General features: G+C 35.8%; 1 protein-coding gene across 9 annotated transcripts in view; it reads right to left on the bottom strand.

Annotated features, from left to right (window-relative positions):
* Nucleotides 1–13,595, bottom strand: part of LOC138757675 (uncharacterized) — a 124,035-nt gene that overhangs the window by 26,865 nt on the left and 83,575 nt on the right. For 7 of the 9 annotated variants that reach the window (XM_069925409.1, XM_069925377.1, XM_069925384.1 and 4 more), the window contains 2 exons: nucleotides 10,801–10,911; nucleotides 9,995–10,122 (listed from right to left, as the gene is read on the bottom strand). In XM_069925409.1, coding sequence (XP_069781510.1) covers nucleotides 9,995–10,122; nucleotides 10,801–10,911 — 239 coding nt within the window. Of the gene's footprint in view, nucleotides 1–4,771; nucleotides 8,689–9,994; nucleotides 10,123–10,800; nucleotides 10,912–13,595 lie in introns of those variants that run through there. The other 2 variants (XM_069925417.1, XM_069925427.1) reach the window with 2 other exon arrangements.

Below are 13,595 nucleotides of genomic sequence, written 5' to 3'. Positions count from 1 at the left end.
ATCTTATAAATCTCTATTAAGCCATCTCTTATCCTTTGTCATTCCAAAAAGAAAAGTCCTAACTCGATCAATCTTGTTTCATCACACAAAATTAATTTAATGAAGCCCTTATTCAACAGGATGCTTAAAGAGGGATTTATTAAAATTAGTTGGTCTGTTTATTGATCAATCTAATTGAGTCAGAGGAAGTCCAAGTAATGTCATTGATATCAGACAATATTGCTTGTGTTAGTTTATTTCCTCTGAATAGACAGCAATTCAATCACAAGAACCAAAATGCAATTAGCCAAATCTTTACTTAGAGAACTACATCCTCTCATTTGGCAATCTAGAAACTCTGAAATGTCTGAATAGCAGCAGGAAAGCAAACAGCAGAACCTTGAACCTCCATACAAATGATCTAGCACTCTTACCGTAATTTGGCCACAGATTAGTAAGGACTGAGGAGAGTGGGCAAGCAGTCAAATGCTTTTCCCTGGATGGAGGGGAAGGGTGTCCATAAAACCATCACCAATGATACAAGAAGAGGAACCCTTGGTGGAAACTATGTATGCAATTATATGCACATAAAATGAAGACTAAGTGGATTGGGATATGGGTTTCATGGGAAGTGAGCTGTAAGTTTAGCCAGCATTTTATCACTTAAGCTACATAATGAACATCAACAAATTGTACTTCCAGATTTAACCATTTCTGTTAGAAATTCAATTTTAGTTATCATTCAGTTCACTGTGCATCTAAAAGCAACTTGTACAACTTCAAAAGGACCTAATGGGGTTTTATAGCTAATTAAACATAGAAATAGAAGTGACAGGTAATTAGAATTAGAAATGAGGTGCTATTCTGCACTTGTCTCAACATGAAGGAGATGATCGTGGACTTCAGAAGGACCCTCCACTACACATGAACAACTCTCTAGTAGAGAGTGGAGAGCACCAAGTCCTTGGAGTTCACTTAACTAGTGACCTATGGTAGACATTCAACAATCTCCTCACTTGTTAGAAAAGCATAACAGCAGCTACACATCCTGAGAAGACTGAAGTAAGCAAGGCTTCCAGCCACTATTATGTCAACCTTCTACAGGAGCTCTATAGAGCATCCTGGCTGGCTGCATTACAGTGTGGTATGGAACAGAGGTCAATCCACAGGACCATACGAGTGGTAGAGAGGATCACTGGAGTCTTCACACCCCCCCTCCCCAAATGGACGTGATCTTGTGGGATCATTGTCTGAAGAGGTGCGCAAAGTCATTGAGGACCCCTTCCACCCTGCACACAGCATTTTTCAGCTGCTCCAGTCAGGGAATAGATACAGGAGTATCCACCACCACCAGGCTGAGGAACAGCTTCTTCCCACAGGCAGTGAGAATGTGAATGACCAAAGTAACTGTTCCCACTAACCATATGAGACTCTCGTATTCACGTATAGATGAAATACTTGTCCTGGTTATTTAATGTTTCTATGTATGTGTGTTATGTCTGGCTATGAAGCTGCATGTTTTGTACAGAAGAGCAGACAACGTGGTTTCATTGGGTTGTACTTGTACAATCAGGCGACATAAACTTGACGACTTGAAATTGTTTTTCCCTGAACGAGAAGAGGAAGACTATGAGGCAGATGGAGGAAACAGACAGATTCTGCACTCAGCACACATTCCAATAGCAAGGAAGGAGACAAGCTAGGAAAGAAACAAGAAAATTATATGAATTTGGAGCTGAGGTGAAAACATTCATTAGTTCATCTGGTGGAGAAGGAGAAAGGAACAGCAGAGGTAGCTGACTATGCTTGCAATCTGTGCAAAAGATACCCTCGAGTCCTTCTCACCTATTGAGAGTCAAATTGGTAAAGGAAATTGTGCTACAGTTTAAGCAGGGAGAGTGATGAAATGTAGCCAGGTGGGGAGGTATCATTTAGGGGAAGGTGCAATATCCATTACAGAGATGTGCATCACAGCCAGTACACATGAATGGCAAAGGCTTATTCACAATCAAGAATAAACATCCTGTGGGGGTGGGGAGGGAAGAAGTGGTGAGAAGCCTTGTCTGCTGATCAAACCAAAAGCGAAAGTTAGTAAGAGAAAGTTAAACCTGGGATTTAGGCAGGAGAGCAAGAATAAGGAATAGTGAAGATTGAGAAAAGGAATTGAAATGACAGAGCCCGAGGTGGATAAATTAAAATCATGAATGAAAATGAAAAAGGTGGTATAAAACAGCAATAGAAAAATAAAGCAGGATTATACAACGCATTTAGATTCTTGGTAAAATGATCAGAGAAAAAGACAAACGTTATAAATTTCTGAGGTCTGGTTACATAGAAAACATCAAATTCATACATCCTTTGGTGTAAACAAGGAATAGAAGGAAGAAAAATGGCCATGGCTGCAGGAGAATTCATCTGATTTTCCTTGAAAGAATTGAACAGTTCATTTACAGATACCAGAAGGGATAGATTGGCTCAGTTAAATATATCCTGCAAAAGATGGCATGTCGTTTATGTACTCTCCAGTGGTACTGCAACAAGGTCTTAGATGACATTTTGTACTTAAGTCTTCAAAGTCCAGAAGTTGTAATGACATCACAAAACCACGGTCATCATATCTTTTTGACAGCGTGACTTCAGTTGCAATTGAAAGCAAGCGATCTGCAACCCACTGAACCATCTTTAAAACAACACCTTATTATGGTAACATGCCAAACAACTGATGCTGCAAGAGCTGATAAAGTTGGGTACTGTTAGTGGATTTTTACATACTCCCTCTATCCACACCTATGCAACACAAATAAGTGATGGGACAGAGAAGACAGTTTAGCACATGGGAGAAAAATGAAGTTTACATTTTTGATTCTATACTCTCCACATGTCCACCTTCTTAGGAATTTGTTTGCACTCATCCTAATCCTAATTGAAAAAAAATCCTCTTCCCCACATAGATCCCATTGGTTATATATAACTATTTCCTAAACTTTAATGGATCTTCAAATAATGGAACAGCACATGGCTGCAATTTTGGGCCTCGTGTCCAAGGAAGGATGTGCTGGCATTGGAGAGGGTCCAGAGAAAGTTTACGAAAATGATCCTGGGGATGAGATAGATAACACAAGAGTGCTTGATGGTTCTAGGCCTGTATTCACTGGAGTTTAGAAGGATTGGTGGGGAGGAATCTCATTGAAACATACTGAATATTGAAATGTCTATCTTGAGAAAATGTGGAGATGTCCAGTAGTGGAGACTCTCAGAACGAAAAGACTGCAGTTGGTGAATCAATGGAATTTGTTGCCTCAGATGGCTGTAGAGGGCATCATTGGATAGATTTAAATCAGAGGTTGATAAGTTCTTGATTACTAAAGGTGTCAAAGGTTATGGGGAGAAGGAAGAAAAATGGAAGGAAACATCCATCAGCCACGATGGGCAGAATGACCTAATTCTGTTCCTACTTCTTCCAAACTACAACCAGGCTCAGGCTAACAAGCAGATTGTAACACTGGTGCCAAGCAATGTTATAATTTGACCACCTATCCTTAATAATCAATGTCATTACCATGGTCAAATGGCCTTCAATATCCATAGACCAGCAATTCATTTGGACCATCTGCAGAAATCCAGTGCTTTACCGAATTTTAATATATTAGGGAAGATGTATGTACAGGAAAGATTCAGAAGAATATTGAGCAAATACAGGCAAATGGAGCTAACCAAGAATGCCTACCTATTCAACAGAGATGAATTCAGTGCTATGCTACTAAAATTATGAGGCTCAGATTTAAATTCTCCAAGTTTTATTTAATCATCTACAATTCAAGAAAGCATGCATGACAGGAAATGCAAATTCAACACCATCCAACACAAGGAAAACAATTTGGTAAATAACCATTCAGGTTAAATGTCTGCCACTGGAATAGTAACACCAGACATTAATACTTGTAGTACACCCTCTACCTTAAAAAAAGTACCCCATTAACTTTAAACTGGTAAGCTCTTCAATGTTTCTTCTATTGTAAACCTTGAGATAGTTGTATAATAAATTATATACCAAGTGTGTGTGGTTGCCAGAGAGGTAGCCTTTCGTATGAGGTATTAAATCAAAGTCTGCTCTCTCAGTTAACTACAGCAGATCTCTAGCATCATTCAGTTGAAAGGAGAAGGCATCTAGGACATTTCCCCTAAACATCATTACAGCTGATCATCTGACCATTTCTCTTATTGCTGTTTGTGAAACCCTGTAGTGCACAAATTGGCTCAAGCAATTCTGTATCAATAGTGATTATGTTTCAAAATAGGTTTGAAGGGCAAGAAGCATAACGAAGCATCTATATCATAAAAGGTAGCTTTACAATGAATCCTCTATTTCTTGTAGCCTCATTCAGCCAGAGCTTTTCCATATGATCCTGATAATTTAATCAAGGTTCTTCAGATAAAATCCAATATTTTGGAACCTTTCAGCTGTCCATATTAAAGTACAAATACAGAATAGAACATCTATCACTAATGACGGAAGAAGTGATCACTCAAATGGACTGTATTAGTGGATCTGGTATCATTTTTGATTGTGTCTCCAAGTTCATGTGACAAATAAGCTATTCATGAGTTGTGTACTTGTCCACAAATACTATACTTGTGATAGGAAGCGGCTGCCTTTGCCAATATCCTGAGGACTTCATGGCAATGTTTGCCTTGTGTCTTGTGGAATCATGTGATATTATTCAAGAGACAGATTCTTGCTTTGTCTCTTTGAAAACAAGATGGCCATTAACCAATTCAAAAACACCACAAAATTAGTTACTGGTTTAATATTCTGTTACATTCTGAAAATATAGCTACAGATTACTTTAGACATTTAAAATCAAATGAGGAAAAGCTAAATAAGCAATTTCTGCTGAAATGTAGGTACTGCTATGATTTTTGCAACCTTAACTACTGTCCACACCCCAACATTTTTTGCAACATTTTTTTTGGACCAAAGAAAATTTTCAACACAACTGAATACATTTAGCCAGATATTTAAATTATCTCTGTAATGATTCCACATTTAATTTTGCTTCAAATAGTCAATCTGGATTTTTTTTTGAAAATTTTATTTAAAAGTTTTCCATACATGTAATCATAGCCAGATACAAAATAGTTAGTAATGAAAAATCAATATCAAATCCATTACGATGATATAAACCCTAAGCTCCTCCCCTAAGCAAACCCTAATAGCAAAAGAAAAATTAAAAGAAACAAAGAAAAAGCATAGAAAAAAGAATAAAGAAAAGGAAGTGAAAAAAGGTTAGAAATCTAGCTTCCAAAGGACCCCCTCCCTCCACACAGCATCATTCATTTACATCTTTTAATACATCTAAAGGAGGATAACAAGGGTTGAAGCTCAAGGAAAAGATTTACAAATTAATTCCCTCAATTTGTAAATACGGGCGCCAAATTTTCAAAAATGCATCATACTTATTTCTCAAATTTTAAGTAATCTTTTCCAAAGGAATGCAGCTGTACATTTCCACATTCCACTGCTCCATACCCAGGTGGGTATCAGATTTCCATGTTACTGCTATACATTTTCTTGCTACTGCTAAAGCAATCTTTAAAAACTGTTTTTGATATGTAGATATTTTCATTTTGGGTCTTATCCCTTCAATATTCCTAATAAAAATAACATTAGAATTTGTGGAAATTTGATTTTTGTAACTTGTTCTAAATAACTTGTCAAATTTGTTGGGACAGGACCAAGTGCCTATCACATCTAAAACTTTACCTGATAAATCTGACCAATCTATTTGACTTTTGTGGCCCAAGATAAAACTGGTATAAAAATTATAATGAACTAATCTATATCTAACATTTATAGTATTTGTCATACTATCCTCATATAAAATGTGACCAACTTGATTCATCAATATTAATAGTTAAGCGTGTTTCCCACTGTAATCTACATCAATGTATACCCTATTTAAGAGTCCCCTTCTGCAATAAAGTATACATGGTTGAAATAAACTTCTTAATGTATCTACTACGTATCAATATTTCTACATCACCACATTTCTGTAATAGCACTGTAAGACCTAGTTTACCTCTTAAATAACCCAACAGTTGATAACAACAAAAAAATGTATTATTTTGTATCTCATATTTATTTTTTAGTTGTTCAAATGACATTAGATTCCTTCCTTCGTAACAATCTTCCATACATCGAATTCCTTTTCAAGACCAAATATTTAAACAGTGATTATCCATTGAAAACTGAATAAGTTGATTTTGAATCAAAAGCATTTTAGGTAGGGGAGCACTCCTCATTCCAATTTCATTATTTACCATATTCCAAATATTAATCAAATGTTTCAAAAGGGCATTTCCCTTTCCCTAGATAATAATTTCAATTCCCATTTATATACAAAATCTTCTGATTTCCTCTCTCCTATTTTATCAATTTCTATTTTAACCCATGCTGGTTTTTATTCATCATCAAAAAAAGGTCAAAATTATCAGTTGAGCTGCCCTATAATAATTTTTTTAAATTTTGAAATTATAAACCTCCTAACTCAAACTTCCATGTCAATTTATCTAGAAAGACTCTTGAAATCTTACCCTTCCAAAGAAAATTTCTAACATATTTATTTAATTCTTGAAAAAAAAACATTTGTGGTTTCATTATTGGTAATGTTTGAAATAGATATTGTACTTTAGGAAATATATTCATTTTAACACATTAACCCAATCCAATAAAGTTATTGGCAATATTTTATACTTATTCAAATCCTCACCAATTTTCTTGAGTAAAGGTACATAATTCAATTTATATACATTCATCATCCATTTAATTGAGCATCTTGTTGACACAGAATGTAATTCCCTAAAGGGGCATGATTTTACTTTTATACCAATTTACTTTATAACCAGATACCTTACCATATTCTTCCAATCTTGAGTATGATTTACGTAATGAACCTATTGGTTCTGTCAAATAAATCAGAACATCATCGGCAAATAAGTTCATTTTATATTCTTCTTGAATAACCTTAAATCCTTTAATGTTCTGCAAGAGGTTCAATTGCTAAGATAAATAAAGCAGGTGACAAAGGACATCCTTGCCTACTGGATCATGTTAACAAAAATGGAGTTGAGGCTTCCCTATTTGTAACAACTTTAGCTTTGGGAATATTATTAATATTAATTTATAAATATCCATCCCATCCCAAATTTTTCAAACACCTTAAACAAAAAATCCCATTCTAGTCTATCAAATGCTTTTTTTGTGCACCCAAAGTGACTGCTACATTTAAATCTCCCTTCTTTTGTGCTAAGTGTATAATACAAAGTAATCAAGTTACATAATCTGCAGATTTTCTCTTTTTCACAAAGCCTGTCTGGTCAATATTTATAAACTTTGGTAAAAATTTCAGCAATCTATTAGCTAGGATTTTGTAATGATCTTATAATCTACATTTAACAAAGAAAAGTGATCTGTAAGATGATAGTTTTAAAGTGTCTCTATCTTTTTTTTGTTCTACCATTATAAATCACAGTTGAGAAAGATTCCGGGAGTTTATGTGCCTGATCTAATATATCCTTAAAAGGAGGAATGAATAAATCTTTAAATTCTTCATAAAATTCAGAAGAGGAAACCATCTTCTCCCAGAGATTTATTATTTTGTAATGAGCTCAATGCTACCCTTGCCTTCATTGATGTAAAAGAAGTATCCAACTCCATTTGCTCTTGCAAAGTTAGCATTAGTAACCTTATTTGTGATTTTTAAAATCTTCTATTCAATTATCATCTCTCTGCATCTCAGATTTACATAAATGAGAATGAAATAGTTTAAAAGATACATTAATTTTGAAATGTTTATAAGTAATCACATTAGACTCTGATTTAATTGCATTAATATTTCTTTAAACCTATTCTGTTTACAATTGCCAAGAACCTTATGAGCTCTTTCCCCAACTCATAACATCTGTTTAGTCCTCATTATTGCTTTCGCTGCTCTTCATGTTTTTAATGTGTTATACTGAAGTTTATTCTTTATAAGCCTTCTATGTTTCTCCTCAGATGTCAGTCTTTGCAAATCCTTTATTAAGCTTTCTCTTTTTCAAGTGATCCACTTCTTTCATATAATCCTTCTTAATTTTTGAAGTATAACTTAGAATTTGTCCCCTAAAATATATTTTCATTGCATCCCATAAAATAAATTTATCATTAACCAAATTAGAATTAATCTCAATTTGAATTTGCCTCCAAACAAAATCACAAAAATCTGGTCTTTGTAATAACATTGAATTAAGTCTCCATCTATTAATTAATTCTTCTTTGTCTACCATCATAAATCTCATTAATAAAGGTGAATGATCAGATAAAATCAACTTGGTTAACTCTAGCTTGAAGATGTGCTGATATTAGAAATAAATCTATCCTAGAACAAGAATCATGTCTATTTGAATAAAAAGAGTAATCCCTCTCTCTCTTGGATGAATTCTTCACCATATATCTATTAAGTTCAAATCTTTAATTAAAGTCAACACTGCTTTCATTGCTTTTGCTGTTATTACTGTTCTAGATCATCTATCCAAAACTGGATCTAGACAAAAATTAAAATCTCCAGCTATCAAAATATTTTGCTGTGCCCCAGCCAAATTAAGAAATGTTTCTTGAAAATTTTTCATCATCCACAGTTGGTGCATAAACATTCAAAAGGGTCCATAAATCTGAAAAAAATTGACAATGTACCATAACGTATCTTGGATATTGATCACACTGTAATGAATTGTTCTATTTCTCTCCTTAAATAATTTCTCTGTGGTCTGAAAATACCACAACTTTTCTTCTACATTTTAAAGTGATGGAGTTAGTGATAAATTTCTTAATCTTGCTTGCATCTCAGAAATCACCTAAAAAATGACTCCCTTTCAGCTTTAAAGCCCTAGTGAAGAAAATTATTTTCAGCTGTGTGTTTAAACACTTAGAATGGTGATAAACATGCATAATATCCAGCTTCAATATTTGGCTGTTTCGATATGCATATTTTACAATAGTGCACACCATGATATACACATTTTTAGTCCTTAGACCAGTAGTTCTCAACCTTTATCCACTCATATACCATTTTAAGTAATCCCTATGCCATAAGTGCTCTTTGATTAGTGGGGGATTGCTTAAGGTGGTATGTTAGTGGGAAGGGCAAGTTGAGAATCACTGCTCTAGACCCAATTGTAACTGAAATATTTTGCTTGAGAATGATTGTCAGTGGCCCTTTTCCTTTGGAGTTATGAAACCATACACATAACAAGTCAATTAGATACGATTAGAACCGTGGTTTTCAAACCTTTTCTTTCCACTCACATACTACCATCAGCAATCCCTTACTAATCACAGAGCACCTATTGCATAGGGAATACTTAAAGTGATATGTTATTGGAAAGAAAAAGATTGAGAACCACTGCCTTAGACTTTCCATGATTCTCTATTACTTACTCCCTTATGCAAGATGAGGGGAGGATAGAAATCTACTTCTTGGCTCTTTTCTGCCCTTGTTTCAAATGCACTTATTTCTTGGCAACCAGAGTGGACTCGATATTAAAGGTGAATACTTATCCAAGCCCTGCAGTCTGTTCATTAGCTCACCTGACCTGCCAGACTACTGCAATATCCAATTGTATTTGTTGCCATTCTGCATTTATTTAGACATATTCACTGTGGAAGTAACTGAACTCCTAGATCTCTCTACATCTACTAACTGCATTGTTGGAATGAGGGTGCCTCCTATTTTTCTTCTAGTCTGTGGCCACTTTCACCCATCTTTGATAAATTTAATCTGCCATTGCTCTTAACTGATGAAACTTATTCTAAACTTCCTGAGGAGCCTTGGCAAATTCCACCAATTCTAGCTCAACACTTGTCACCATTTCACATTCTTCCAGAGTCCAAATCATTGAAGCAAGTTGTCATTGTAAAGTTCAAGCATTTAAAACAGTTCTGCAAACATTAAAATGAACAAGTAATAAAAGTACAAACCTTCCAGACCACCTTTCTGGTTGGAACTCATCAGGATCAGCAAAAATTTCAGGATCTCTGTGGATAGCGAAGGCAATAAACATGGCTTGAGATCCTTTCGGGACAGTGTAGCCACAAAGTGTTGTGTCCTGTCAGAGATAATGGGGGGGGGGGGGGGGAGAGAATAAAACAGCAAAAATTGCTCAAAGTAAAAAGGCTTTAAATTTAATCTTCTTTAGAAAAAGTAAGCTACAGATTTCACCACAACTTAAGACCTAAAGCTGGAGACATCACTATTGTCCTGCAGGGAAAAGTTGAAGCTGCTTGACATATCTCATAAAGAATGGATGGCCACCAATAGAGCAAAAATTTTCCAAGATTGTTGACAAGTATAAATCAGACAAAAGCTTTTAAAATTAGTCAACAAAGCAGATATTAGTTTATCTTAGAATAAGTTTAATTGAAATAAGCAAGAGAGAACCAGAGAGTGAAATGAAGCATAGTGCTTTCAGGAGTAAATTTCACAATTTAGGTCCAGGTCATAAAGCAAATATGGCCACTAATGTGAGGGTGAAGGAAATAAAAATTACACAATTGTCAGGATATTGTTCTCCACGGACTAAGATTATGGAGGTTGTAGAGAAAGGCAGAATGAGGAAATAGGGGATTTTGAATGAGAGAACAAAGCCCAATTCTGTAATTTAACAACACAGCCATGTCAACAGCCAGCTGAGCATAAGCGCTGAATGGTCCCCATCAGTACAAGTTTCTATGGTATGCCTATAACCAGTTCTATTTAAATGCAGCTACACTAAGAAAGATGATACCTGCTTTGCAACTCTTCGTCCACCGATAAAGGATGGCCAAAGTCTTTCTACCTCTAGTAGCACATGGTCCAAGTCAGCTTCATTTTCTCGTGCATATTTACGAATGTGGACCTGATTTAAAATGGAGATCCTGAGAATCAGCATTAAAATACAAGGCAAAATAAAAATGGTGTTGTGTGTCCATTAATGATATTCATCATTTTATCATAGATTATCTAAAATACAAAGAGTTAGCCTGTACTTCTCCCCCTTCTTCCCTCCTCTCCTGCCTGCCTGCTTTTTCCTCATAACTTGATAAAGGGCTCAGGCCTGAAACATTGGTTACCCTTTACTTCATACATACTGGAATACATGTTACCTGCTGAATTTCTATTAGCACTTTAGTGTATTGCACTAACATCACAGCATCTGCAGACTTTCCTGTTTAACTCAAGAGTTATAGTGAAACAGGAATCTGCAGACGTGATTGTAGTAAAAACACAGAAATATTGGAGGAGTTTTTAAACTCAAGAGTTAGAAACAGCAGGCTGCAATGCATCCATGGTAATCTTGCATAACTCAAGCAAAAATTAGTCTATGGCTCACGTCATGCAACTGGCACTCTACAGCAGTCATCCATCTCAGCAATGAATCTATTCATTCCTGTAAATCCTTGAAACAGTAGCTACGTTCCGTATTTGAGCATCTGTACTATTCTAGGTAAAGCCAAAGCTATGCATGTAACATTTTAATGTAATGCTTAATGTTGAGGTATTAAGCATTTAGAAAGGCAATGGAATCATGCATGACAGTAAAAGAATCACTCAACTTGATGAGTGTAACCGACCTGGATGCATAGCAATTACATATACAGTGCCCTCCATAATGTTTGAGACAAAACACTTTTTTCCTTTATTTGCCCCTGTGCTCCACAGTTTCAAATTTCTAATCAAACAATTCACATGTAATTAAAGTGCACATTCCAGATTTTATTCAAGGTTATTTGTATACATTTTGGGTTGATCATGTAGAAATTATAGCACTTTTTATACATAGTCCCCTCATTTCAGGGCACCATAATGTTTGAGACATTTGGCTTACAGGTGTTTGTGATTACTCAAGTATGTTTAATTGCTTCATTGGTGCAGGTATAAGAGTGCAAGGCTTGCTTCTAAGCTTTTGATCACCTTTGGATTCTGTACTTACCATTTTCAACGCAAGGACCAGAGTTGTGCCAATGAAAGTCAAAGAAACCAATATGAGAGGGAAAAACATGAATAAAACAGTAAGAGACATTGCACAAATCTTGGGATGACCAAAATCATCTGTTTGGAAAATCATTAAGTGGAAAGACTCTACTGTTCAGCTCAGTAATCACAAAGGGTCTGGTATTCCAAGAAAGACCTCCACTGATGATGACAAAAAAATCTAATCATAATGAAGGAGAGAAAAAAAATCACCATACGCCTGTACAACAGATCAGAAACACTCTTCAGGAGGCAGGTGTGGATGTGTCAATGACCACTGTCTGCAGAAGACTTCATGAACAGAAATATAGAGACTACACTGCAAGATACAAACCATGGCAAAGGTCATATATTTTGCATCTTGGGCAGTTCCTTTACTCCTCCCCACTTTGCTCTTGTCAGCACTCTGATAGAGGTTAATCTCGGACCCTCCGTCTACAAGATCTCCTTCCTGAATTCTGCTGTCTCTTTTAAATACCTCTTGGCAAACTGTAATCTGTCCATCCTGCTTCTGTGGCTAACTAGTGATTTGCATCTTGCAATGTAGCCTCTGTATTTCTGCTCATGAAGTCTTCTGCCGACAGTAGGTATTGACACATCTACATCTGTCTCCTGAAGAGTTTTTCTGATCTGTTGGACATGTGTTTAGGGATTTTTCTTCATTATGATGAGAATTCTTCGGTCATCAGCAGTGGAGGTCTTCCTTGGAATACCAATCCCTTTGTGATTACTGATCGCACCAGGACGGTCTTTTAATGATGCTCCAAACAGTTGATTTTGGTCATCCTCAGGTTTGTGTGCTGTCTCTTGCTGTTTTATTCTTGTTTTTCTGCCTCATAATGGGTGCTTTGACTTTCATTGGCACTCTGGTCCTCATGTTGAGCAATGGCAACTCCAGAGGTGATCAAAGGCTTAGAAGCAAGCCTCGCACTCTTATTACCTGCGCCAATGAAGCAATTAAACATACCAGTGTACTCACAAACATCTGTGAAGCCAAACGTCCCAAACATTATGGTACTTTGAAATGAGGAGACTATGTTGGAAAAAAGAGCTATAATATCTACACAGTCAAACCAAAATGTCTACAAATAACCTTGAATAAACTCTGGAATGTGCACTTTAATTACATACAAATTGTTTGAAACCATGAAGCACAGGGACAAATAAAGAAAAAAAGTGCCTTTGTGGAAGGCATATGTAAAATTTATCTTGCTGCTTGTTTGTATTGACCTGTTCTGTTGTTACATCCTGTGGCTTTAAACACACTTATATTCCATGATACTGGTCAGCAAAAGAGTATTAAGTTAGACTTTGCTTTCTTGAATTATTCTGACATCTTTAAATATGAAAGTTGGCCGAGGTGCTTGTGTTGATATTGATATAGTTAATACAAGTAAATAAAGCATCCAACTTGTACTGTGTTGGGACACCACCAACAGAATCAAGTTATTTTTGGTCCATCACCATCTGTGGCTGTTGGAATGAATACCAGTGATATGGTTTAATCTCGCACTGCAGCTAAATATCATACCAAGTCTCATTTAATGTTTAATACATCACTTTTTAAAA

The sequence above is a fragment of the Narcine bancroftii genome, chromosome 1 (assembly GCF_036971445.1).
Source record: "Narcine bancroftii isolate sNarBan1 chromosome 1, sNarBan1.hap1, whole genome shotgun sequence".
Classification (NCBI taxonomy): Eukaryota; Metazoa; Chordata; class Chondrichthyes; order Torpediniformes; family Narcinidae; genus Narcine; species Narcine bancroftii.
This window is presented reverse-complemented; position numbering and strand designations above follow the sequence as displayed.